The sequence below is a fragment of the Zootermopsis nevadensis genome, unplaced genomic scaffold (genome assembly GCF_977971745.1).
Source record: "Zootermopsis nevadensis isolate Lab colony 2312 unplaced genomic scaffold, Znev_1.0 Znev_ptg000008l, whole genome shotgun sequence".
In the NCBI taxonomy this organism is placed as follows: Eukaryota; Metazoa; Arthropoda; class Insecta; order Blattodea; family Termopsidae; genus Zootermopsis; species Zootermopsis nevadensis.
Window position 1 is genome coordinate 8,570,009 of NW_028259140.1, and position 26,256 is coordinate 8,596,264.

Here is a 26,256-nt window from a genome sequence, read left to right on the forward strand (position 1 = left end):
TCTGATGACCAATCATATTATCAGAATAACGCGAGGAGATATCATTGGTTCTAGGATTATTTTTGAGGCGCATGAATAACAATTCGAAAGTAACGGCTTCATACGGCTTCATTGCATGTTTATGTGAGTTTATTCTATTGTTTCTAGTGACGTATTGTGTAGTGAAGGATTTGTAGATTCGTTTCTAGTGTAAGATATTGTATAAAATCTTTGAGAAATGTTAAGCAAACAGCAGAAGGACAGAAACCAAAATATACAGGTTTTTGTAAGAGTAAGGTAAGATGCCTACTTTTGAAGTTATGTGTATGTTCTCCGGAATTTGTTAATGAAATTTCCCGGAATAAAGATGGGTGTAATGTACCATATGTTTTAGGGAATATACTATGAACAAGATTCGTCAATTTTTTTTTATGTTCTTCAGTCATCGCTGAATAGAATATAATTTATTTACATTCCATACATCCTTCATAGGCACAAGCCAAGGATGTAGAGCATGTCATAGCATAAATACAATACTTGTTTATAATACAAATATAAATTACATAGTTATGACAGTAAATTATAGTCAACTGCGAAAATAATTACACAAGAAAGCATAAGCATACATCTATTCATAATGGCTGAGAATTTCTGGGCGAGGTAAATTATTATATGATGTGGGAGAGATAGGAGATACTATTTTAGTACTGGCTTAAACTACTGTATATCTTTATTTAGACTTTTCATAGTGAAGGGAAGATTATCGAGTAGCTTAATTCCTCTATAGTAAACTCCTTTTTCATATCTACTGAGTTCAGTGTTTGGCACATGACATGAAGTTTATATCTGTATTTTGTACCTAAATTGTGGATGTCTGAGTTTGTTTGAAATTTGTCTATGTTGTCTACAACAAATGATAATAATGAGAGGAGGAATGCGCTGGCTAGTGAAAGAATATTAAGTTTCTTAAATAATTCCTTACATGAGGCTCTCTCTTTAGCACCTGCTACTAATCTCATGATTTAATTTTGGATGTAAAATACTTTTTCCTGTCTGTTCAGTTCCCCCAGAAAGTAATTCTATAAGATGTGATTGAAGGAAGTAAGAAAAGTAGAGTATTTTTAAAGTTTTTGTTTTCATGAGTGATGTGACAGTTTAGACATTATGTAGTGAATATGTGTTTTCCAATTAAGTTACTGTCAAGTTATAGGCCAAGAAATATAGTTGTTTTTACTTCTTTAATTGTTTTATCCTCATACTGTACACCTAGTTTAACACAGTTTTTATTATTAGTACAAAATTTCATGAAATTTGTTTTGTCAAAATTTAATGTGAGTTTATTGGCTTTAATTCAAGCTAGCAAAGCCATAATTCATACAGATTAAAATTATATTCTAATGCGAAGAGATTTTGCAAATTTCCAGGACATTGGCAATTTGGAATGGCTTAATAAATATTTACTTAACCTCTGGATATCTCATATTCAAATGTGGTACATGATATAATGTTACTTCTACCATGAACTTATTCTGTCAATGAAATTACAGCAGATTGGTTGGTATAATATTCTTAATGAAGTTCCATATTGAAAGAACAGTCGTTCTTAAAATTGTTTTCTTTTTAGTATCCCAAATTGTGTGCATATAATAGTTATTAATATCCATTAATTTAATTTGACACATTTTTCACCAAAACAAATGTTTGAAGAGAAAAACTTAAATTGATTGCAAATTATTTTGTCTTGATAGCATTTATAACATTTAGTTGAAATACTTTTATATGTGCCATTTTTATCTTATTGAAATGAATGGGAAATAAAACTGTTCTGTATAGCAAGATTATTGTTTTTGTGGAAATTATCATTTAGGCAGCATAGCAGGTGGCAAGAGCTTTTTCAGGAAACATAAGTACTATGTATGTGGAAGATCAGTGTAAACATTTTTCTGCTCGTGTTTTGTGTTCTGTATTCAGGCAATGGAAAATTAACTTTGTATAGCTGCAAATGAAATTTGTTTAAATAAAGTGAGCCAAATTTGCTAATGCATGTATTATAAGGAATTATGAATTTGCATGCTTTATTCTGTTTACAGCTTGAGAGATGTATATGATTTATACTCTTTTATTTATTTTCAGACACCTGAATTCACAGGAAAAAACCATGAAATCTCTTAACATTGTAGAATGTCCAAACAGTCGGGAAGTCATTGTGAAGGAGAGACCTTCAGATAAAATCACAAGGACCTTTGCATTTGATAGAGTCTTTGGACCTAATTCGAGACAGGTTAGCAGTGATTTTAGATAGCCCTCATTAATGTTCATTGAGATTATAAGTTTACTATGAACTCAAAAGAAAACAATATTCCAACTGTGTGAAATATTTATGTCTCAGTTCAGATAATAATTGGTTAACTGTTAAAGTTATTATGTGTCCTTTGCATGATGGGCATGAAATGAGCACATATAGGTCTGGTCATGGCTCTCTGTCCACATGATTCAACTTGAGATTCACTGGACGAATTTGGTATGGGCATTATGCCATGGTTCATTTCCAGGCAAGTCCATATGGGATTTATGGATTTGTGGTGCAAAAAGTGGCACTGGGACAGCTTTTTCTTTGAGTTGTTTGGTTTTCACCTGTCAGTGTCATTACACGACTGCTCTGTATTTACTCGTATCATCTGGGGGATGGACAGTGGGCCTGTTACCAGCCCAGTTACACAGGGATGTAGTTTAACCCCATCACAACAACAAAAATAAGATGAGGAGCTTCATACTTTGTAGTATTTACTGAATGTAAGTTTGGTGATTGCATGAAGTAGGATGAGATGGGGTGGGGCAGATTGCATGAAAAATATGTTCAGGTCTGTTTCTGATCATTTGTCTTAATTTAACTTTAGTTTTAGTTATAAAATTTGCATATATGCATGATTTATACAGGAAATTAATTTTGCAGTAAAATAAGAAGGCAACAACAGTGGTTTGTTAATTCAGATCAATATATGTTGAAAATATGTTAATTCTTGAACTTCCTGTTAATGTTTCAGATTGATGTGTACATGTCAGTTGTCCACCCTATAATTAGTGAAGTCCTTGATGGGTATAACTGCACAGTTTTTGCTTATGGCCAGACTGGTACAGGAAAAACATTTACAATGGAAGGAGAGAAGTCAAATGATGCATCTATTACGTGGGACACTGTAAGTATGATTAAATTTATCCTTCTGTTAACCTACATTTATTTTTTAAGGAAACAAAGGTTAGTACCATTCAGTTTGTGTGTGTGTTCCTTCAAGTGTAGAACCATTTGTTCAGTTTTGACAAAACTGGATGCCACCCCAAATTTTTAATTTTTTCAGTTGCGATCAGACACACATCTTGTAATGTGGTGATACTAGTGTGACTTAATGTAGGTTGCAAAATGAAATATAGCAATTCTTAGAAATGAAGAACAAAATCATCAGAGTTTGATGATGAAGAATAGAAATGTGATTTTCCATTTTTAGTGATACCATGCAACATATGAAAGTCTTAAAAATAGAAAATTCAAGGCAGGTAAAAACACAATGGCAATAATTTCTCACTTTTGTTTATATACTGTATTATTATGACTTATTTCATATCCTAGTCTCATCTGAATAACTTATGGATCTGTGGAAATATTTCAGTTAATACTTTCGTTCTTCTGCATTCAGTGTCAATGTTGGCAGGGCTCCTGAAAAGTTTCAAATGGAACTGACCTTCATTGCAACAATGACTTGAAAAATAAATGTAATTATGTTGTTGGTATAACTGAAGTCTATAAAATTGTTCTCAAATATAGGATTCATTTTGTCCTCGCTGAGCCGTAATATGAAAGAGATATTCTGTGAGACATTTTAATTGTGGGATATTACAAAATGTTTGATTGGAAACAAAAATGTGTCCTAGAATTATGTAAGTGATATTAGGTTTATATGTTATTGATGTACTTAGACAAGGGACAATGTGCTGCATTCTCAATTATCATTTAAATAATTTTTAATGTGGATTAAGTATCTCTGAAAATGTTTTATGCTCATAATTGCCTCACTCCACTACTTGTTTTGAATTGTCCTGTTCATACTCTGTATGTGTGTAGTGTTTTTGTATATACATGTATATGTATAAAAATATGTTGCCTCTTCCATAGGACCCTCTATCAGGAATTATTCCGCGCACTCTAAGTAATCTTTTTGATGAATTAAGAATTCAGCAGGTTGAATTTACAGTCCGAGTGTCGTTTCTAGAGCTTTACAATGAAGAACTTCTTGATTTACTGTCACCTACAGATGATTCTTCAAAAATCAGGTATGACGATGCTTCAGGAGTAATATGTATATATTATGATTACATGGCATTATACTTTCAGAATTTAGTTCTCTCCAAAACCTTATTGTACATTTTACTGTACCTATTTTTGTGCCTGGTAACATTATTGTGTGAAAGTCTGTAGAAGGATTTGGGTAAATTAATTATACTATATTAACCAGAAGGAAAATAACCTCTTCTTTTTTAAAAAAACTTGATCTTTCCTGCAAATGTAGAGTGAGGATGTTTGAGAATAGGTTGCGATGGCAACTATTTGGACCAGAAGGGGACATAGTGACAGGAGGCTGGTGAATGTTCCAAAATGAGGAGCTTTATAATTTATACTCTGCCATGTATTATTACAATGTGCAGTCGAAGAAGGATGAAATGTGTGTTTTGTGTAGCACAATTCAGGGTGACAAGAAATTAATACAAATTTATAGTATGCAAACCTACAGGAAGCAACGCTTGGAAGATTTGTGTTAAGATGAAGTTAATTTGTCAGAGAGGCTTAGACACTTCCTGTGTTGATGTAAGTTGATTTAGTGTACCTTTCCCTTTTACTTGAATAAGATCACAAAATATTGCATTGCTAACAAATAGAGATTGTTCAAAGGTTCATTTAGATCAGATGACTTTGAATAATATTTCTCCTCTTGTATGTTCCCACCCTTGTATTTATTATGCATTTTGTTTAGTCTACACTGTATGGGGGCAGCTTACAACTTCCCTGCTTTGTGTTACCTTTGTTTAAGTTTGTAGCTGATCTCTACACATTCAGTAGACCCTATTGTCTTTGTGTATATTTATGTGATCCACCAAGGTTCAGTAATGGGAGTGAAAAAAATTATGAGCATTAACAGAAGAGGAAACTGAATGAGAGTGTTTTTGATACTGACCTGAATTAAATTCATCATAATCATCTGAAGGCAACTAAGAAGACATTTAAGAATGTTTAGATGACTCAAGTCAGCCAGGACTTTGTGAAAGGAGAGGTTATTTTTATGGAAGCAGGGTTCTTGTTCTCAGCATCAGAGATATGCGACTGGTTGTTATGGTGTCAATTTTTTATACAGCAGAAACTGCAGACACGTGCACAAAAGAATAGCACATTAAAGGTGAAGGCAGAGTATATCACTGAATAGAGTAGAATAAAATTTATTTGCATTCCATAAATCCCTCATTGTAGTACTTGAATATGGCTTGAAAGTGCACCTTGTGTACCCATCACATTCCTTGATGATGAAGACAGTCTGAAATGCTGGTCTTCTCTTTTGAGTTGATGCAGCTGGTCACCTTAGAGGATTTTATCACAAGATTGGTTTTGTTGTTTAATATATTTACAAACTCTCTTTTCACTGTTATTGAATAAGTAATAGTTAATCATGTAAGGACATGTTACAGGTATAACTAATGTCAATACTTTGAATACTTACATGCACAGTTTGCAGTTACTTTTAATACTTATTGTTTCTTGTTAAACTACAGACTTTTTGAAGATGCAACAAAAAAGGGTTCAGTTATCATTCATGGTTTGGAAGAAGTAACAGTCCATAATAAGAATGAGGTTTATGCAATACTGGAGAAGGGTTCTCTCAAAAGACAGACGGCAGCTACTTTGATGAACGCTCAGTCCAGGTAAGCACATTATACATGGTGCTACACCAAACTAGAAGAGTTATGAAAGCAGTTTAAGTACTTTTAGTGACATAAATTGAAGTATGAGGGTTGATCCTAATTTGTAATAAGTAGTGACAGAAAGTTTAATTCATTGAAGCTGAAGCATGTCTAAATAACATTTATGAATTCAGTCTGTTCTGCAGAGGAGACAACACTTCACCATTACAAACATCAACTGATTTATGCTGTTTAAGGAAATAATCCCTTTTTACACTGAGAATCATATGAAACCCATATGTATAAAATGAAGAGTTATTGATTGTGTAAGCAGATGGGACTTGGCTTTAAAGGATTAATAAAAAATTAAATACTGAAGCAACTAAAACAGACATGGTGATAGAAGTGTTTTGCAAAAGCTAGCTGCAACATATAGTTTTATTTCCTGATAATACTGAATTATGCAGAGATTACGTGAAGATTGGTTGTAAAGTTTGTTTGCCTACTGAATTGTTTTATTTTGACAGCCGCTCACATACAGTCTTTTCCATTACTGTACACATCAAAGAGAATTCATTGGAAGGTGATGAGCTCTTGAAAACAGGGAAATTAAACCTTGTTGATCTGGCAGGCAGTGAGAATATTGGTCGGTCAGGTGCCGTTGACAAGAGAGCTCGTGAGGCTGGGAACATTAATCAGTCATTGCTTACACTGGGACGTGTTATTACAGCTTTGGTGGAGAGAGCCCCTCATGTACCTTACAGGTATGTAGAGCATGGTCATTTACTCTTTCTGGTTGATAAACTTTTTGCATATTATACATGTTGAAATTTTAGGCTATATAAGGCCCCATGTCTGTAATAAAGACGTGCAAATAAGTAGAACAAAAAAGTTTTGTTGTATTACTGTGTGTCACTTGGCTGCTGTATCCAACAATAATGGATATTGCATTTTTATATTTCTGTTATTTGTTTGAAGGGAGTCAAAATTAACTCGGCTGCTACAAGATTCTTTGGGAGGCCGGACAAAGACCTCCATTATTGCAACAATATCACCTGCAGCATGTAATGTGGAGGAGACACTTAGTACTTTGGATTATGCATGCAGAGCAAAGAACATAACCAATCGTCCAGAAATTAACCAGAAGCTTACGAAGAAGGCTCTTATCAAGGTAGGACTAAAATACATTGTATATGAATCTATACTTTGGGAAGACAGCGTGTATTTGTGCTTGAGCATGTGTTTGTGTGTGTGTGTGTGTGTTTATTTACTGTGGAGGCTGACAGTTGTAAGCAATAAAATTGTCATAGTCATCAGCCATCATGTGTAGGGACTCCCTCTGCTCGAGTCAGTCCCATGTGCTTAAACTATCATAAGCTGTTTCCTGTGTTTCAAGGATGTATTTGTCGTGGACCTTAACAGGGCAATATAATGTCCAGATTACTAAACATTCTGATTTGCTGTTGAAGACTAGAGCATTAAAATTATTTGTTAGACAAAAAATTTGTGTGTCTAATCAGGTACTTTTATGTATCTGATATGCATTTGGTATTATCAGTATTTATGTGATGCTATTTCTAACATATGAAGTGCCTGATGTGTTCTTGGATTGTGAATTTCTGATTCACCTTTGCAGCACTTTTTCTTGCTGCAATACAGTACAGAATGAGAACATTGTGTAATCTTCAGACGGAACACTCCAGAAGACCAGCAGTTTTAGGTCTCTGGGATCCCTGGTTTGAATCGCAATCTGCACGTGGATGTTTAATTTTTTTTTTCTGCATGGGTAGAGTTTTTCAATGATCTTGTTCTGGAAGTCATACCCATTGATTGGTCCCTGCCTTTGCCAGCATGTGACACGGAAAGTCCCAGCTCAGGCAGAAAAATGTATCACTGTTGTCAGCTGTTAATTTGAATTTGAATCATGGAAGCATTGTTTTGCAAGCTTGTAGCAGTACGCGTACATTCCAGTATACTAGCAACAGAGAGAATTGTCGGGTGATTCACTGGTGAAACAGAACGATTGGCAATGCACCAGGCAAATACATGACAGTGAGCCAATACTCTTTAAAGCCTTTGACCGCTGATTTGAGAGAATGTAGCATATTAACAGCATACGAAACCAGTTCTAGCTGTTTTATGAAGGTAGTCACCGAATCAGTCCCTGTTTTTATCTCCCTGAGCTTTGGTAAGGAAAGCATCAGTTTCCCTGCACACATAAGGCACAGGGATACATTCCTCTTGCGTGTTTATGGCTGTTCATGTGTCTGCTTCAAAATTTACAGCATATAATTTCGTTACACATTATGCTCTATTTCCTGCGTGCCGTACTTTATGAAGAGTGCGTGTTTATCTGCTGAACAGATTCTAAGCTGTTTGCACTACTGCCTTGGGAGATATGAAGTGTTTGCCTTAATAACCCACCAAGTTTACCATGCAATGTCTTATGCTTTCCCAGGATCCCCTTCTTTTGTCCTATGTGCCAAAAGCTAACCATTTTGTATGTACAGAGTGTTTATGAAATTTCCTTCTGTCAATGTGGCATACTCATAAACCAGGGGTTGATAACTTTTTCATTACCATGATCTGCACTGGCTATTATGTAAAAGTTGAGTGCCGCAAAAGAGAAAATGATAGTAATAATGTAGTGGGCAGAGGGCAGAACTGTATTTCTTTAACTTGAAGAGTGCAGCTGGTATTACCTGATTTTTTTAAAAAATTTTTTTTGGTGAACATGATTATGGATCTTCCTACTCTCATATTTATTTTTCATTGCTTAGATAGTTCAGAGAGTGAATCCAAGTCCGTGGCCCTGTGTAACATTTCGTAACATGCAGCTTTTTCACAGTGGTGAGATTTTAGCCCCCATTCAGGTCCCAAGCTATGGAGTCACCCCTTGTCGGCTGTCCGCGACGTATTGTTAAACCTACAGCAGCTACCCGCTGTAACTGGAGGCCTTACTTATTCGCAGCCTGAGGACGCGTATGGAGAAGGCCCTGACATTGTGTCTTTGTCTTCCAAGTTGTCATAATTAAAAGTCGAAGTTAAACATTTCGTAGGAAGAAACTAGCTAATAATGAACGACTCATTGATCTCTTTATGATATAGGCCTACAGCAAGCGTTATGAACCACGGGTTAAAGCGAGACGGCTGTGCATTTTAGTATCTTGGTCATACTAAACTGTGAAATGTCTGGTAACTGTGTACCACCTGCTCCAACATTCAGTAACTGTTCTGTTTTTACGGGTTTCTTATGATTCTCAGAGAAAACAGCGATTATTTCCTTAACAGCATTAACCAATTGATCTTTGTTATGGTGATGTTTTCTTTGAGGTGAGGACGGAATTCAAAAGCATTGTTTACATGAGCTTTGTCTTCGGAGGATTAAACTGATTTTGTGCCGTGTGGACTCGCAAGTTGTTCGTGTGGGCGGGTGCAGGTTCTCGTGGCTAGGTCCAGTTGCCGAGAGTGGTGCTCCGGAACGGAATGCTGTGACCAGCTCGTTGACGACAGTGGTTGTACGCGTTGTGGCCTCCCGATGGAGTCGTGCCAGGATGGGATGATAGACAGTCGTGTTCGTGAATTTGCGAAGCTATCAACAGGTGGTGTTAAGAAGTAAACGCGCTAGTTCTTGCAGTTTTCTTTTATCTACCACAAATTTTGGGTGAAGGTGACTTCAATTTTGTGGTTTTGTCAGTTTGCTTTGAAAAAAAAATAGGAGTGTCTCGCACTCATTCGGAAAATTCCGCGACGTAGCTAGGCTGTGGAGTGATGGCTCCACGCGTTCTTATTTATTCTTTTATTTCTTCCAGCGGTCGTATTATTTAGTACTGACAGTTTTGTAACAGTTGTGATAATTTAATAAAACTATTCTGTCATACCATTGAAGGCACGCATTTGAAATCGTACATTATATTTCGCCGAAAAATTTGCGAAAAATTACTTTCAGACTTTCGACATTAATTCTGGTTAAGAAGGGTCTACGATCGCAGGACATTGGAAACCAGGAATTACTGTTGTCAAACAAGAAGTGTGTACAGGAATTCTTGTCTTTGCTTCCGGAATTACTCGTATGAAACGTTGAGAAACAGCTGATTAAGCCAGAACGTTGGTTTTAGTGTGCGGTGCTGGAACTATGGAGGCAGTGCTAGTATGGGCCCTGCGTACTGGATACTCAGCACGGTACTCGTCTTCATGTCGGTCCTCGTTCTCGCCCTCAACTACTTTGCACACAAGGTACTCGGAAGTTAATAAGTTTGCGTTTCACAAATATTATGAATCGATGATCGTGCTTACAGAGTCCTAATGTTTGCAGTATTTGTAACTGGTGTTATTGCACATAAAATTAAACTTGTTATTGGCTGATGGTAAGATTATCGCAAAAGGTTTGTGATGTCAGTGTTATATGTGGATAAATGTTTGATGAAGGAAATTGAATTGATATACTTGTCAGGACCTTTTGGAATGCATGGTTGTTTAGTGAGAAATTTGATGAAGTTGCAGTTTGGATTATGAATCTACCATATTTTGTTTTAACATAGTGGTGGAATGTTTATTACTTTCTGTTACGTGCTAATATATGTTTGTGAAATTGATTGATGTTCTGTAAGGTGAGAAGAAGTTGGGTATTAGTCCAGTTACTTGCATTTTATATACAGTACGTTCACTGATAAAGTTGACCGTGTAGCGTTTGGCGGTGAGCAGGTAGTTCAGAAGTGACAGTTGCGTTAAACTTTATCATTGGACGCACTGTACTTGATGTCGGCCTTACTTTTCTGGCGCGTAGATATCCACTCTTTTTAATTGTTGAATGAGAAGCCAACATAATTAGCTACCGAATAGTGTAGGCTTCCTTTAGACTTGGCGTAGGTCCACCATACCGAGTTTGATCGAAATCCTTCTACTTGCAAGCTTCGTGCGGTTTGGTCCTGGCTACTGCAACTTCGCCTTCGTGATTTTGTTTTTATTCTAAGCGCGGCTAAAAATTGTCACGAGGGGGAGGTCTTGTGTGCCGAGATGACAAAACTCCGAATTTCACTAGAGTCGGACGTTTAACTCGGCCGGTCTCGAAGGAGGACGCATGTCTAAGGTTGTGTACAAGTAACCACTGGCCACGTCTTTGATGCCTATTTTCTGCTTGGTATGGGATTTGCATTTATTGTTACATAACACTGTTTTATTGAGTGAGTCGCTGCCATCAGTTGAGGAATGAGCCCTGAATTAGATTACGCTTCGTGTACTACAACTGCATAGCGAATGTGATTTATTGAGATGAACAGTGCACATGTTGTAATGTCAGCCAGACAAAAGAAAACAAGTAGCTGAGAACATGCGCTGTTTTCCTGTCTGGCAGGATTTGTAGACTTCTCTGTTGCACTGTTTATTCATTGCTGCTTTTAATAACCGCTGGAATTGTGAAAGGAACCCAAAATCTAGTAGGCGTGATTGGTATCAATCGTTGTTTTGCTAAAATAGTCGAGTTAATTAATATCTTGAATAAATATACGTCAGACTTTTTCCTTAACAATTTAAAGTTGAAGCCCGTCTGAATACTGTTTAGGAATTCTGTCTGTACCGCAAAGAAAACGTAAATTTTCTCCACTTCAGATCAACTGTGAGAATCGTACGAAACCTATAAATAAAAAATGAAGTTATTTATTGTATGTTGAAACAGGTGGAACATATAGTTTTAATGGAGCAAGAATATTTTTCTAAAACTGCAACTTACTCTGCGTGTAATGTTTTGTTTTAAAGTACGATGAACTCAGACCATCACGTCGGAATTAGCGCTGTTTCTCTCGCGTTTAAGAGTCCCATATTAGTCATTCTGAAGTGGCTGTCGTATTAATTTACGCTGCTCCAATTAACACTTGTGCAGTGCGTCTGTAGCGAACTGTCATATGTTGGCACGCTACCCCATACATAATGTAAGAAACAAACAAATGAATTAATCGGGGCTGAGACTTACGTAAGTGAAATACAAGTTCTCGTATTTAATTAAAGTGAAAGTTGTAGAAAACTAGTTTGAGACATTTCTCTGCCCTTCGCATGTGCTGCCGGTTGTTGAATGGAAAAACTTGAACTTACTGTCATTGAGGAAGACGAAGCCATGTGGCGTGTAATGATGTTTGTATCAGTTCTTGCGCCATATAACCTGCAGGTGCTTTGATCCTTGAAACTTTTCTTGGTGTTAGTAGTTACATTCAATTTGATTTCTCCGACAAGGAACAATGAATTCTCATCACCCATGAAAAATGCTAATATTACTTTTGTGATGGTGTCTTGAAGGACAGCATTGTATCCTTGTGGTTTCCTTGATGATGTCTTTACATAAATACATGTGGACGTAATCAAGGAACGTGATATGAATGACATGTTTCGAAACGATTTCATTGGTTAAGTCAGCTTTTGGTAGATTTGTTACTGCGATCGGATAGATTAGACAACTCGAGATACGACTTAACATGCTGAACTAGCTTAGTTTCTAGATATACTTTATAAAAAGTTTATATACGAATTGTTTTCTTCATGTGGCATGTCCTTTTCGAGATAACGAACGTAAAGTTCTTTAACAGAACTTCCACGAAAACTTTTAGCCACAGTATCATGGTTAACGTAATCAACACTTTGTTGATGATGATATCCTTAATTGTGAAATGAGTTTAAAATATAATTTTACCAGTCTCTCTGCAGTGAGTTATGGTTCATTAATTGATGTTACGATCTGAAATAACAGAAAACTGATATTCATGCTAAGGCTGAACATTGAAGTTGTAACAGTACTCTGAAATCTGTTTACTGATAGATGCAGCAGTACGATCGGATAGTAATGTAATACAGAACGAGCCTGAAAATAAATTAAAATACAAATATATAAGCATTGGAATTCAGCGAATGTGGAATATGAAATGCCTTGTCATTGTGGCTAGGGGAATTTAACTGAAGGGCTAAAAAGTATATGGAAAATACAAAGGGAACATTTTTGTGAAATATAGCCTTTCCGGGAACATTGCACATTTTCGGAAAGTGCTCCATTCTGAAACTTGAAGCCTTGATTTGGTTCACCATTGGTTAAAGAAGAGAAGGAAAAACATGTGATAAGAGAAGAATAAATAAAAATGAACCCTGCGATATGTTTAATTGTGTAATATCGTCAATCGTTCTGTATTTAGTGAGTCTTGAGGTTCTCATGGCTGTCTTACGGGTTTTTGCGCCGTGGAATAAGGTACAAGTTTACCGACGTTTCAGAGGTGTTTGTTGCTTCCGTCATCAGAGCTGTGGTCTAGTGATTGATAGCTAAATAAAAATTGTCTTTTGCATTCATGTTCAGCACGTTTCTTTGATAATAACTACCACTACTGTGTTACGCCAGCCATTTTGCATGATTGGATCCTTTGTATCCTCATCATGGAGCGTTAGAACTAAATAGTTTACGTCTGGAGAGTATTTTGAAAGCCGTGGAGTAGTCAGCATTGCAGTTTGGAATTCGGAAGTCAGTGGTTAAGTCCCGGGCCCGGCAACCAACAATCCTACTTCGGGCTTGTGTGTTCATGATCTGTCGCCTCAGCTCGGTAAGGATTCACGTGGCAACATGAAGACGCGGTAAGAGCTTGCTGGGTCGGTCAGTGGGTTGCTCTGTCTGAGGCACGCCTGTGTGGAGATGCCCTGCCGTATGGGGAAAGGTCAAGGCTACCAACTATTTCTCTCGTCTTCTAGTCTCGCTACTTTGACGTCGCCTTCTTTCTGTTAAATCGAAAGATGAAATGTCAATATTGGGTGTAAAGGTCTACCACCCATAATATTGGCATTTCCTCGATGACACTGTTTGCGGCGTACATTTCGTTTTCAGTCACACTTTAATACACCTCCGCAATCCTCCTAGGAAAACAGAAAGTACAAATTTGTGGTTCCGAAGTTTAAGACGTTACAGGTTGAATTCAATGTTGCTAGTAGCTGCGGTTAACACTTCACTCTACTTAATTACTTTTAATGAAATCAGTGAGGGCTAGTCATGAAATTGGCCCGCCTTTCATGGAATTCGTTCATTACCGTATTAATGTTGAATATATGTTTAAGTACCACGCATGGGGGTGGAGGTAAAGTTTTACACATTCTTAATCTGGGCACAAGATGCAAGCGAGTGGTTAACTTCTCTCCGGCAGCTTTGCTTTAACCCGGATAAAGAGAACCGAATACCGATTAGTTATGTTAGGTGGGTACGAGGGCAATTTGGGATACGGGGGTGGCGAAGATAAAATTCTGTGCCGATCACTCTACTGCATTCTGGAGGTATAGCTCTAAAGTTGACTCCAAAATGCGATATCCGTTGACAGCCAATCAGGAGTGGAGTGATTAATTATCTCTCTTCGGCGAGTACAATAAGACTTTTTTTGTCTTATCGAAAATAGTTAAAAGGAAAGTTAAAAAGTTTAATTAACTCTGTGTTCTGTACAGGGTGTGCCATTTAAAATGCAACCCAACAACAATCCGTACGGCGGTACATAATCAGAAGCAGGTCCACTCTCGTGTAAAGGACTCTCTTAACCTTCCCCCATAACATTCAACAAGGTCACCATTGTTGCTAGGCCGCTTCTCACACCAGTTGCGCAAAAGCTGTGCAATTGCGAACATGGCGTATTCGCAAGCGGAACGTGTGTTCATTCTCGAGAATGATTTCGCATCGAAGTCGTTTGCTGCTGTTCGTGGATATTTAGCACTGACTATCCTGACAAAGAAGTGCAGAATAAGACAACAATACACCGACTGTAATGAAGTTTTCGGGCACTGAAGGGTTTGTGACAAATACTTAAAGAGCGACAGAACGTCTGAAATTAAGGTCGTGCCGATTTAAAACAGTATGAGCTACAATAACGGGACATGGCTGCTTTGGTTTCGTCGTTTTATGCGCCAAGGGGTTCGTGTGTTGTAATTATGGTTGCATTTGAAATGAAACACTCTGTATTAGGTAGGTCTTCATTAGAGTTTTGTGATGAGCCGATCCCAAGAAATCGATAAATTCGAATTTGAGCTGCATGCAAAGGCTTCATATTTGGTAGATACTAATTAAAATTAAATGCGCTTGGCATATTTTAAGGTAGAACCCCATCATACTCAGTTTAACTGAAATTCGATAAGCAGTTTCGGAGATGAAACGTGCTAATGGATAAACAGACACGACCTTCCCATTAAGTTGAGTTTATGCACTCTGCGCTAAGAGGGCATTTAAGTTTTCATGTTTATGGTTGAAAGTACTTCGTCAACATTTGCCAGCTCTGGAAATTTAGTTTGAAAGTGTCTGAGTTATGGAACGCACAATTGTAGGTTGGTTGAAATACTAGTTTAGAGCTCAACATATAGATGCTGTATTTATCAATTAAAAATAAAAGGATATCACTTTCAGATTTTTGGAGTGACAACACGTCACTTCGTCCTCTTTATCAGAAATTACAATAAATAAATTTTGTCGGTTGAATCACAAATTTTGTTTTCTGTTTTCCATACGCTTGGCGTGGTTTTAGCTTTTATGGACCGGAAATAAATAGTTAATAAAACCAGTGTGTATCTGGCTGAAACTAGTTTCTGGAATGCGTACAATCAAAAGACAAAACTGTCCTCCTACTTTCACGTGTTCTTGAATGAGACAAGTATGAATGTGGGTTGGAACACGACACAATTTCGGTTTTATATGATCCAATTAATCCCACGCGTTTTCTTAACCGTGTGTTGATCTCTTTGTTTGTGCTCCACGCCCATCGTCGGTTACCAACAAGGAAAATGACCGAATTTGAAGGACAGCCCCCTCCCCAAATTTCCTTTTTTGCCAACTTTATTTTGTTAAGATAAGGAACTTTCGAACTAAATGATCGATTTTCAAAAAACTTGGTATGGACGTTTTGCTGTCTTCTGGGTTGCTGAACCGTGTAGTCTTATAGAAGTTTACCGACGTTTCAGACGCCCTTGCTGCCTCCATTATCAGGGCGATGATCGCCCTGGTCTATATTTCCCCCACCATGAAAGCATCAACTCACAAAGCATCTTTATTTATTTTCACCTCAGACTGAATTAAAAACCTTTCAAGGGAAGGAGCAATAATCAATGTGCTAGCCCACCTCTGCGTTTTGCGTCATGTTTTTAGTGCTGAACATTTTCTTCTGAGCTGCCCTTCCTTATTTTGGATTAATTATGTATGAATAGAGATGAGCTTTCTCCCAGTTATGTAATGGTTTTCTAGGTGTAACGTGTCTAATTATGTCCCACTGTACTGTGCCAGTATCTGCCTGGTACGTGGAATGTGGCATTGAATTTTAAAGTCACACCTGATTTATGAACAGTTTTCTGGAACACGGATCTATCTTTTAAAAAGTGATCCTCTTGTAGAGGCTTCAGGCTTTCAGAAATAAAACCACCAGTGGTGATCAGATGTAGGTCTACACCGCAGTCCTTATAAAACTGCAATTGTCACATCAGGTGCTGAAAATGGTTGTTACTGGCATCCATGCACAACTGGATGTGATGCTGTAAAGTATTTGGAAATGTAATTATCCTTTGCCCTGGCAGGGTTAAGGGATTTTTCTTCTAGTTTCTGCATTCAGATCAGCTCTGGGGCCCACCCAGCTTCTCATCCAGTGGGTACCTGGGTCCCTTTTGTTGGGGGAAAGTGATGCTGCCCACTCACCTCCATATAGTGCCAAAGTCAAGAACGAGTACGGACTATGCCTCTCCTCCCCAAAAATTCCTCCATGGCATATAATGGGACAGCTTCAATTTTGCTTGTATAATGCTTGTTGTGTACTGACAAGTGCATTCTGGTTTTATTCGGACGATAGTTTGTAAAGTAAAAGTTATGGTGTCCCATTATACACCATGTAGGCACTTGGGGGGATAGGTGGTGAAACTCCTACTCATTCTTAACCTTGGCACTAGATGAGGGTGAGTGGCCAGCATCACACCCTGGCCTCGCTTTACCACCTGGAAAGGACCCCAAATAGGAGGCTGGGTGGGCCCCAGGGCTAGTCTGGCTGCAGAGGCCAGAGGATAAATTCTCTGCCCCTGTCAGGGATTGAGCCCCAGTCGTTCAGTATGTAGCCAGTCACTATACTGACTGAGCTACCCCATGGAAATTTGTGCTGTACACACAAAAAAGAGAGAGAGAGAGAGATAAAGAAAGAAAGAAGATATTTTACTCAAGATAGGCAATGTGTGTTTTGTTTTGTTGTATGTGTGAGAGTTACTTTCATCTTGTCTCTAGGTGTGTTGTCATGATTTTATTGTCACAGGAGTACACTGCTGAAATTGAGCGGCTGCGCAGGGATCTGGCAGCAACTCGAGATAAAAATGGTGTATACATGGCATCTGACAACTACACACAGATGATCATGCAGTTGGAACACCAGGAGCAAGAGATAAGTCAGATGTTGGGGCATATGAAAGCTCTGAAAGAAGAGTTAGATAAGAAAGAGGCAAGTTAAGACACAGTGCTGAGTTGTAGTAGTACTGTATTGGACTTCGGTCACATTTGTCCATTCTGTAGTAATTGAATTTCAAACACTTCCCCACAGTATTTTAAGAAATAGGGATATAGAAAGTAAATTAGTAAATGTGATATATTGGAAATTCATTTGTTGTTCAAACTAGCCAGATATGCCATGTAGAAACTAAAAATAAAAATGTTGATGCTTGTGTTTATGGATGCATAAACCAAATTCATTATTATTTTTTTATTATAGTATTATTAAAGGGAGGTGAAGGCCTTTATGTCTTATACTTGAGATGATGTGTGCAGTTACATCTGCAAGATTCCTTTTTAGTTTTTAAAGAAAATCACATTGTCTGTTTTACTTATACTTTGCATGTCTCTTACACCATAGGATCTTTGTGATTTCAGAGCTTGTGTGCTGAACTGAATATATCCTTGGACAGTTGCAACCAGAAACTGGCAACAACATCCAGTGAGCTGGAAGTGACACAGGATAAGTTAAATGACACATCAGTGAAGCTCCGTGACACTTTAAATATGTGTACAGAGAAGGAACATTTAATTGAGAAGCATGTGCACACAGAAAGTACACTTTCTACTCAGGCTCAGTCTCTACTTGCAGCCGCAGACATGGCGTCATCTGATGTTGAGAAGCTTCATGACAAACTTGCACGAAAGAGGTAAGAAACTGACTCAATAAATCTAATTGCAAAAATTTTGCTTCCTTCATTTCTACTGCCTGATTGTCAACAGAGTAGATCAGAAGTAGATAGGAAATTCATCATTCTTTCTTTACACAAGCTCTTTTATGACATGTGCTGTTCTCATGGTGGTGATGTCAATGGTGGTCTTCTAAGTTTTAATACAGTGTGGACTTGTAGGTAGCCACCAACACTTTTGGAGGAACATGCTGCCTCCATATTCAACACTGAAGATGGAGGCAGTAGACCAACATCAACATTGCATACTCATATTTTTAAACATGCTATTTGTTCTTTGATTTACAATGTGTGCTCGTACTTTGGCACAGCAGATTAAGGTTTGGATATTTTTATAAGGAGCTTACTGGAATTGTCACTGCAGATTTCTGTTTGGTACATGGCAGCATAGTAATTTGCTGTAAGAATTTTAATGAAATACTCCACACCTTTCTGTTTGCAGGTCTGTAGAAGGTGTCAATCAAGAAATTAGTCGAGAATTTCACCTAGCTTTTGTGCAAAACGTGGCTTACATGGAGGACAGTCTGAATCAATTCATTCAAGATTTAACCAAGTTTTGTTCTGGATTGCAAACAAACTTGGGTATGTACAAAACAAAATATAGGCAGACGTTTCTAGTAGAAAACAAGTAATGCCCTTGTAACATCAATTTTGGTTTCAGTCACTAAGGCTAGCATCTTATATGCTTTAATATTTTGCCATCAGTAATACCACCATGGTGGTCATTCTAACATCTAATGTGAGAATGTAAAACATGATGGCAGCCATGCAAAATCTAGACTTAGCTTTTTTGTTTGGATGGCCTACTGGAAGTAGACATGTGAAGTTTTATGTGGAGATAGGTCATAAACATACCTAAAAATTTTGTATGAAATATTTTTTGTAAGTTAACAGTTACATACATGGCAACTCTGGAGGCTCTATCTGACAAATTTAATATAATAGGAATCTAAAAAGTAAAGTGAAGCTGCCCCACTACACCATGAAGGCACTTGGGGAGAGAGGAGGTATAGCTGCTACTCATTCTTGATCTTGACACCAGATGGGGGCATCACATTCTGGTTGTGCTTTACCCCTAGAGTAAAGACCCCTGGCACCCATCAAGTAGGAAGCTGAGTGAGCCCCAGAGTTTGACTGGATCCAGATGCTAGAAGAAAAATATTTTGCCCCTACCAAGGATTGAATTCTGGTCATCCAGTCTGCAGTTAGGCACTATACTGGCTGAGCTACCGTAGCTTATTCTGTGATTCTGTACTAGTTGAAACTGTGTCCATAAATTGATCATTACATGTATAATTATTAGGTTTATTTCTTATTAGATTGAAGATTGCAAAGAAAAATAAGTGTAAAGTTCTGCCCAGAACATTTTGTTTTTACATACACAATTTGAACTTTTTAGTTTATTTTGTCTTATTTGTTATGTTATCATCTTTACTGCGTTTCACTTTAAATGTTGGAGTTAATTGTGTATGTAGTTCTTGAAGACATTCATCCTTGCTATGTGATGTTTTATGAAACAGGAGAACAACTTGAGAAGAGAGGCAATGAGTTAGCATCTCTCAGCAATGAAATTTCTTCTCTGGTAGCCAGTCAAACTCTTCAAATTCAGGATTTGGAGAAGATGACATCTGACCAGGTAATGCCATATAAGTTATCTGATCTGTCTAATGGGTGGACTTGTTTGTACATAGATGATAACAAAACAGTAATATTAATCTGTCTTCAATGTTTGTACTCCTAATCAGTGTATTGAAGTTTTGGTAACAAATTTAAATGTCATAGTGGTGACTCTTTATAAATATTTAACAGTTATGGGAGTATCAGAATGCTGCCATTTGCATTGTGAAAGATTCACATTATTTGTTCTCTGTCTGCAGGTGTATAATGGCCAACAGTGGATCCAGGAATATCTCTCTGCTGTGCATTCTACTTCTGACAGTGAGGTTAATAATCTTCACAAGTTCTTGACAGAAACATTTCTTGTTCCAATGCAGAATTTGGCTCATCAGCTTCAGCTCCAGGAGGCTGAAAATCAGGCATTTAATCACATGATTGTTAATCAGGTATGGCAAGAAATAAAGAGGAATTTTAATGTATAGTTACCCAAAGTATGTGGTCTTTCTTGAAAGATGTGATAGTGATAAATTCCAACAACTACATATAAAATGTGAGGGTAATTGGCATGCAAATGTAATTCCCAAAAGCTGTCAGATTCTGTAGAAAGCCAAATATCTTGACTTATTGTTTAAGATTCAAAATTAAATTTGATGCAATAATTGCCAAAAGTTTGTTGATATGCAATATTTTGCAGTGGCAGCTATGTTCAAAATTAAAATATAATACAGTACTACTTTTGACAGCTACAGCAGAAACTAGATGCTATGAAGACCTTTGAAACTGCACAAACTGATGGCTTGTTAAAACTTCGAGACAGCCTGTTCCAGTATACTAAGCAACAGCAGCAGGCACTGGAGAGCGCACAGGAAGGATACCGTGGCGTGGATAAGTCCATGAATGGGTTCAAACAGGTAAACTAATTTCTCAATACTTCTGGTTCACATTTATATTTGTACAGTGAAGTGTGTACATTTTTGAAGATAGAGTATTAAGGATAACTTGTGTAACTGGGAGCAGTGAAAGATATAGGGAATGGATGATACTGATTTTATACTAGTCATAAAGGCAGACCACAAATTAATTTTTTATTGAATATTCACCACAATGAAATGTTTCTAGTGAAAGTTATAAATCATAATGAGTTATACATTGTTTATCTTGCTAATACATTTTGTTGCATGTTCATTTTCTGAGAATGTTGGCAAAGTCTGATTGAGAGTAGAATATTCTCATAGATGTTGCATACAGGAGTGTTTGTGCATTGGATTTTACACTTCTTCAACTTTAATTTCATTTACTTTTCTTTTAATAGACTTTCTTATCAGAGGTTCAACAATTGAAAAGCTGGGCAGATCGTATTTTGGGCATCCATGTAGATTTTGAGAACCAGTACAATGACAATAAGAATAAGATCAGTGGTGGCTTGGCTGTTGTTCGAGAGAAATGTGACCACTTGTCTCAGGAGGCAGCATCTACGCTGGACTTGCACATGGCAAGAAGAATTGAGCATCTCAGTGCTTATGAAACGCAGACAGAAGAACTGCTTGACACTGTCAGCAACTCCAGAGAAGTTGTAAGTACAACTTTTATGTAGGTTAACTTGTTATAAGATACAACAAACTGTTCGGTAATTCTTCTGTTTTACTGCTACTTGTTAGTAACTGTTACTGAAATTTGTTCATTAGTAGATGCAAAGTGTACAGTTGTAGTGGTAACAGTAAAGATAATTTGGTGTACCTCAAATTAACTTTTTATATTATGACACTATAGATGTATGTGGACAGCTGGAAGTGTAATATCTTTCCAAATGCTTTGGCCACCTGTGTTTTCAAACAGCTACAAGTTTTATTCCAGAGTGCATTTACTAGCATTTTGTGTTTCCTTGGCTGTAATCCAGAGTTTTACCTGGAATTTAACCCACATTGCTTCTTTATATCAGCAGTTTTACAAAGCAACACATTTAGTGAACAGATCTGTAAAACAACAGAATTTGTCTTACTAGTGAGACAAAATGGCAGCTTTATGCCAGATGGGTGATGTTGGCATGAGTTGCAAGGTATGTCATATTGCCATGCACTTAATTTCCATACAGGAAATTCAGTCCCAAAACGTTTTAATCTCGTATCTTAAGTTATTTATTTTGGATGCAATTGATTTTAGTCTGAACAACTGATATCTGCAGCAAAACGGCTGGAAGAAGATGTAGAAACCAGTGTCCGTTTGGCTGTTTCAAATGGAGAGCAGGCTTGGAGGAACCACTACAGTTGGACGGAACAGGAACTGAGGAAGTATTCAGAAAACTTGAATGGAGAATTTCAAAATGAGCTTAAACAGACTCAGGTATGCTATATTCCATTGTATGTTATGTAGGATGCTTATGATTGTTCAAAGTGATCAAATTCTGTGTTTATGAGCAAACAGTTATCTCAGTAATATTAATATATTAATGTTTACAGACTCTTATAAGTGGGCTCAGAGAATCTGCAGAGTCTCATGAAGCTATTTTGGAGCAGCAACAAGTGGATTTTGGTACATTTGTTCGTGAGCGTCAGGATGATCTTGAAACTCAGTGTTCCTATATTAATGGCTGGAGTCAGACTATCACCTCAGATCTGCAGCAGTGCAGTCAGGATTTGGACAAATTTTTGGTTGAAGAGCTGCGGAAGGATATTCCAACAGGTGATGTGTGCAAGTCACATGATCATGCGTGTTTTATGTTAAATATATATGAAATGTAAACTTCCGAGAACATGGCATATTGTTTTAAAAATGAAAGTTTATAATTTATTTTGGTTGTATGTTGTGTTGGAATACTAAGTTACCTGTATTTCCTGCCACTTTGCCCTCTCCAAATTTCTGAAAAGTCTCAGTGGTGTGTCTTATACTTTGGGAAGTAACAAAGAAAATTAAATAAATAACATCCATCAAATTTTCTGATGGTTGCAGTGAAAGGAAAAACTGAAATAAGTTGGAAGTTTCTTCCCATATGGGTGTTTTCCTTTATATGTTTTCCATGTTACCTTGAACAGTGCTTTGAAACATACGTACCTATATTTCATATTACTTTGTTCATTATAAAATGGAACTGTTATGAATTGTCTTGTAATAGATTAATAAGTGCTAAATATTTGTTTGCTAAACAAGACATCAAGAGCATGGTTTAGAAAAGGTTATCAGTTTCTCCATCGTAAACTCGTAGTGTTGTGCACTGGAGAATATGGTACTTTTGCTGTTTTCATACATTTATAGGCCCATTTTAAAACTAATAATATACCAGTATTATATATATTTTAAGCTCTGTAGTAACAGTTGACCTTTTCAAGTATTATAAAGTATGCTTGCAAGTAAATATTCCAGGCATCCCACATTAAAGTTTATCATAGCATACATATTATAACAAAATGTTACTTGTTTAATTTATCTGCTGTAAGAATGTAGTTTCTCTTCCCTGAGAGAGAAACTGGTATTGCTGGAGTGAGCAGAACTTCATATATATTCCATGTTGATCAGTTTTGATATAATTTCCATTTTCACTCTGAAATTTGTGTTAGTACAAGACAATTCAAGAAACACTTTACAATTGATGTGCTCATAGTTAAAGTTTAATAGTTAATCTTGGTCAGAGACAGGACACAGGCTTTGATTTTGATTTTTAGAGGTTTTCCGGTATTTTCACGCTGATTTTATTGTGTTACAGGAAATACACCACAACGCAGAGAGTTTTCATACCCAAGAGTTCTGGCAGCAACATCTCCACATGAGCGGATTCTTGCGAGGTTCCGTGAAATGAATGGTGACGTGATGCCTCACTTGCATATTCCCGAAGTGAGTTTGGATAGAATGATGAGCCACTAGATTCTGATTAAGATAAAAATCAGTGAAAGAGAATTCTGTTTGTAATTATTAATGAAAGAAATTCTTAACACAAAAACACTACCTGAAGAAGCCTCATGATATGAATTTGTATGTATTACAGTATTTTATTAACAGGAGAATGTTTATGACTTTATTTTGAGATTATATTTTTGCCACTGATGACCTCTTGAGGTTGAAACACGTTTGGCACTAGTGTCATTTATAGTGTAAACAGTTTGTGTGCTTATTTTTATATTCTAATACACTACATGGTATGCAAAGTTTTAAAATGGCATGAAATTTTAAATCCATAAATTTCATTACTCCATGTAACTGTTTTACAGGTTGTGAGCTCTCCGTCTGGTTCCTCCAGTGCCAATAGTGATGAAGGTGGATCAGACATGGAGTCTCTGAAAGATGTTCCATTTAGATCAGTGTCTGTTACTGATATAAGTGCAGAAGACTCAATTTTTAATGCTTCTCATCATAGTGAACCCAGCTCATTAAAGCAGGTTAGCAATTCTGCGGAGTCTACATTTGTTGACAGCCTGCTAACATACACAAGAGAGGAACTGTAGTCACAGTCTGCTACACCTTTACTCATGCCAGGAACACAACTTAAACTTTTCTTCTGTACATATTATCTGCAAAGCTGTGTTTTTTCCCCCTCCACAAATATAAGTGGGTTCCAGGCACCTCCATTTTGTTGCTTTCACATGTGGGCATTATTTGAGATAGAATATATCAGAACTGTTTATAAGATATGCTAAGTTATAAAGGTAGTAGCTGTAGTAAGTTGCGGGTTACAGACTGAAAACCACTGGACTGTATTATTTTATTCTGAGTTGAATTTCTCCTATTTAATGTGAGGGGTGACTTTCTGAAGAATGGGTTTTTTAATGGGACCAACACTGACATTATGTCCATTGTTTGCAACAAGCTGTTCCCCTGGTATGTTATAATTGTGGATGACAATTACCAATTACATTACTTTATGTGCATCTGACAGTTGCCTGTTCATGAGTGCTTTGTTTTGAAGAATATAATATCTGTTCTCCGTTTGCCTTTACAGAAAGACAATAAGGAAAACTCAAACACTGGTGTTCTTAAGAAACATCGTTCGGATGACCTGCAGGACTTGAAGATAAAGCAACCCAAGCGCTCTTCCTCTCGGAAAGCTCTGCAGTCTCAGAATTGATTAAATTGGGTTATTTATGTTCTATAGCTTCACTGTAATACTATAAAATATGTTGTCCCAAATTGTATAGATATGATTTGAAAATGTATTGATATGGAGAGATAACACTTAATTCAATGTTATAAAACAAATGAGGTTTGTAATCTCTGTCCGACATATCTTTGCATGACAAACTGTATGTACTCAAGACTTATAACTTGTGACATTTGAATAATTGACTACTTTGAATGTGTAACAAATATTGCCATGTGCAAGCATAAAACAAATACCTTCACTTGAGAGACATTTTTGTATGTGGGAGTTTTTAGAATTTTGAAATTTCTTAATTTGGAATGTACTGTTATGTTAGGATATAATAGGCATAGATGGGTAAATTATGTGTTGTATACCAACATTCATAATAATTCTAAAAACATTTAAGTGAAAGCTGCTTAATGAGAAATGGTAGAGATGTGATGATTCCAGTAATGAAAGTATGGATTCTGAGACTTGACTGTAGTTATCCTCTAATATTTAATTTTATATTAATGTTATTAATTTACTGATGGTTGTAGGAAATCACACTGAAATTTACCGATAATCAGCTGTGTTTTTATGTCTTGATATATGTCGTGGCATTTGCCATTAGGTAATGTTGATCCAAGAACATCTGATTTTACTTTGGCAAATTATTAATGCATGTATGGTTAAGTATATGAGTAAAGTAGGGCTGTCATTACATTTGTATCTAGTTTTATAACCACGGACACACAAAGTTGTAGAACTCAGTAGTAAACTGTAAAAGTTTGATGACAGATGTGCCCTAAATGCAAAATTCTCAGAATGACAGATCTCATTGAATTTGCTTTTGTTAATATTTGAGATACTGAAGCACAATAAAGTAAAATTTGGTTCATAAAGATAGCTGTCTGCATCAGGGTTTAAAAACACGATTACAGCTTTCCCTTTACAAAAATCCTGCTTCTCTTTTGACAGAAGAGTTTAAAAAATTGTCACAAATCAAAAGACCAACATAGACAGTGGTGGATGAAGGTAGTAATTCTGTGTATTATCTTTAATTAAGTCTCAAATTTATATGAAATATTGTGTTTGTGTAATCCATCATTTAAATGTGATGGCAACGGTTGAAGATGCATTTTTTTATATTACTGAGAGGCTATCGTCCTCTTTTTGAGTAAGAATAAAATATATGCCAAACAGTAGTTACAAATGTTTAAGTTGAACAATAGAAGAAATATAGAAGACAATCATACATTTCTGTAGGAGATGGCAAACGCCTGTTATTCATTGCATTGCCAGAAATTGGACTGAATTCAAGCCTAATTCATTGGTTGTCAACCTAAAGGCATGGGACATTTTCTGTTTGTCAATGTGGAGGCTGTTAAGCCATTAATGATACTAACAGGCCACTCTTCGTGAACCTCAGCACTTTACTACCAATGCAGGAAATTAAAAAGTAATATTTTTAT

General features: G+C 36.7%; 1 protein-coding gene across 2 annotated transcripts; it reads left to right on the forward strand.

The window, feature by feature from the left end:
- Nucleotides 1–30: 30 nt before the first annotated feature.
- Nucleotides 31–25,989, forward strand: LOC110839349 (kinesin-like protein Klp61F). 2 transcript variants are annotated; one of them, XM_087344994.1, is made up of 19 exons: nt 31–123; nt 2,113–2,260; nt 3,024–3,176; nt 4,148–4,305; nt 5,794–5,943; nt 6,450–6,686; nt 6,901–7,093; nt 17,199–17,381; nt 17,807–18,078; nt 18,560–18,699; nt 19,638–19,753; nt 19,995–20,180; nt 20,478–20,645; nt 21,047–21,307; nt 21,895–22,074; nt 22,191–22,413; nt 23,432–23,559; nt 23,934–24,101; nt 24,662–25,989. In XM_087344994.1, the coding sequence occupies exons 1-19, from the start codon at nt 116–118 to the stop codon at nt 24,785–24,787; spliced, it is 3,198 nt and encodes a 1,065-aa protein (XP_087201120.1). In that variant the 5' UTR covers nt 31–115; the 3' UTR covers nt 24,788–25,989. The 2 variants fall into 2 exon arrangements, with proteins under 2 accessions (XP_087201120.1, XP_021939165.1); XM_022083473.2 differs by having other exon boundaries at nt 32–276.
- The last annotated feature ends 267 nt before the right edge of the window (nt 25,990–26,256 follow it).

What these genes read in the sequence shown, in the direction of transcription:
- LOC110839349 (XM_022083473.2), top strand. Translation starts at nt 218, where the DNA reads ATGTTAAGCAAACAGCAGAAGGACAGAAACCAAAATATACAGGTTTTT. An exon ending in CATCTATTACGTGGGACACT is followed by an intron (nt 3,177 to 4,147) that starts GTAAGTATGATT and finishes CCTCTTCCATAG; the next exon opens with GACCCTCTATCAGGAATTAT. An exon ending in ATGAGCTTAAACAGACTCAG is followed by an intron (nt 22,075 to 22,190) that starts GTATGCTATATT and finishes TAATGTTTACAG; the next exon opens with ACTCTTATAAGTGGGCTCAG.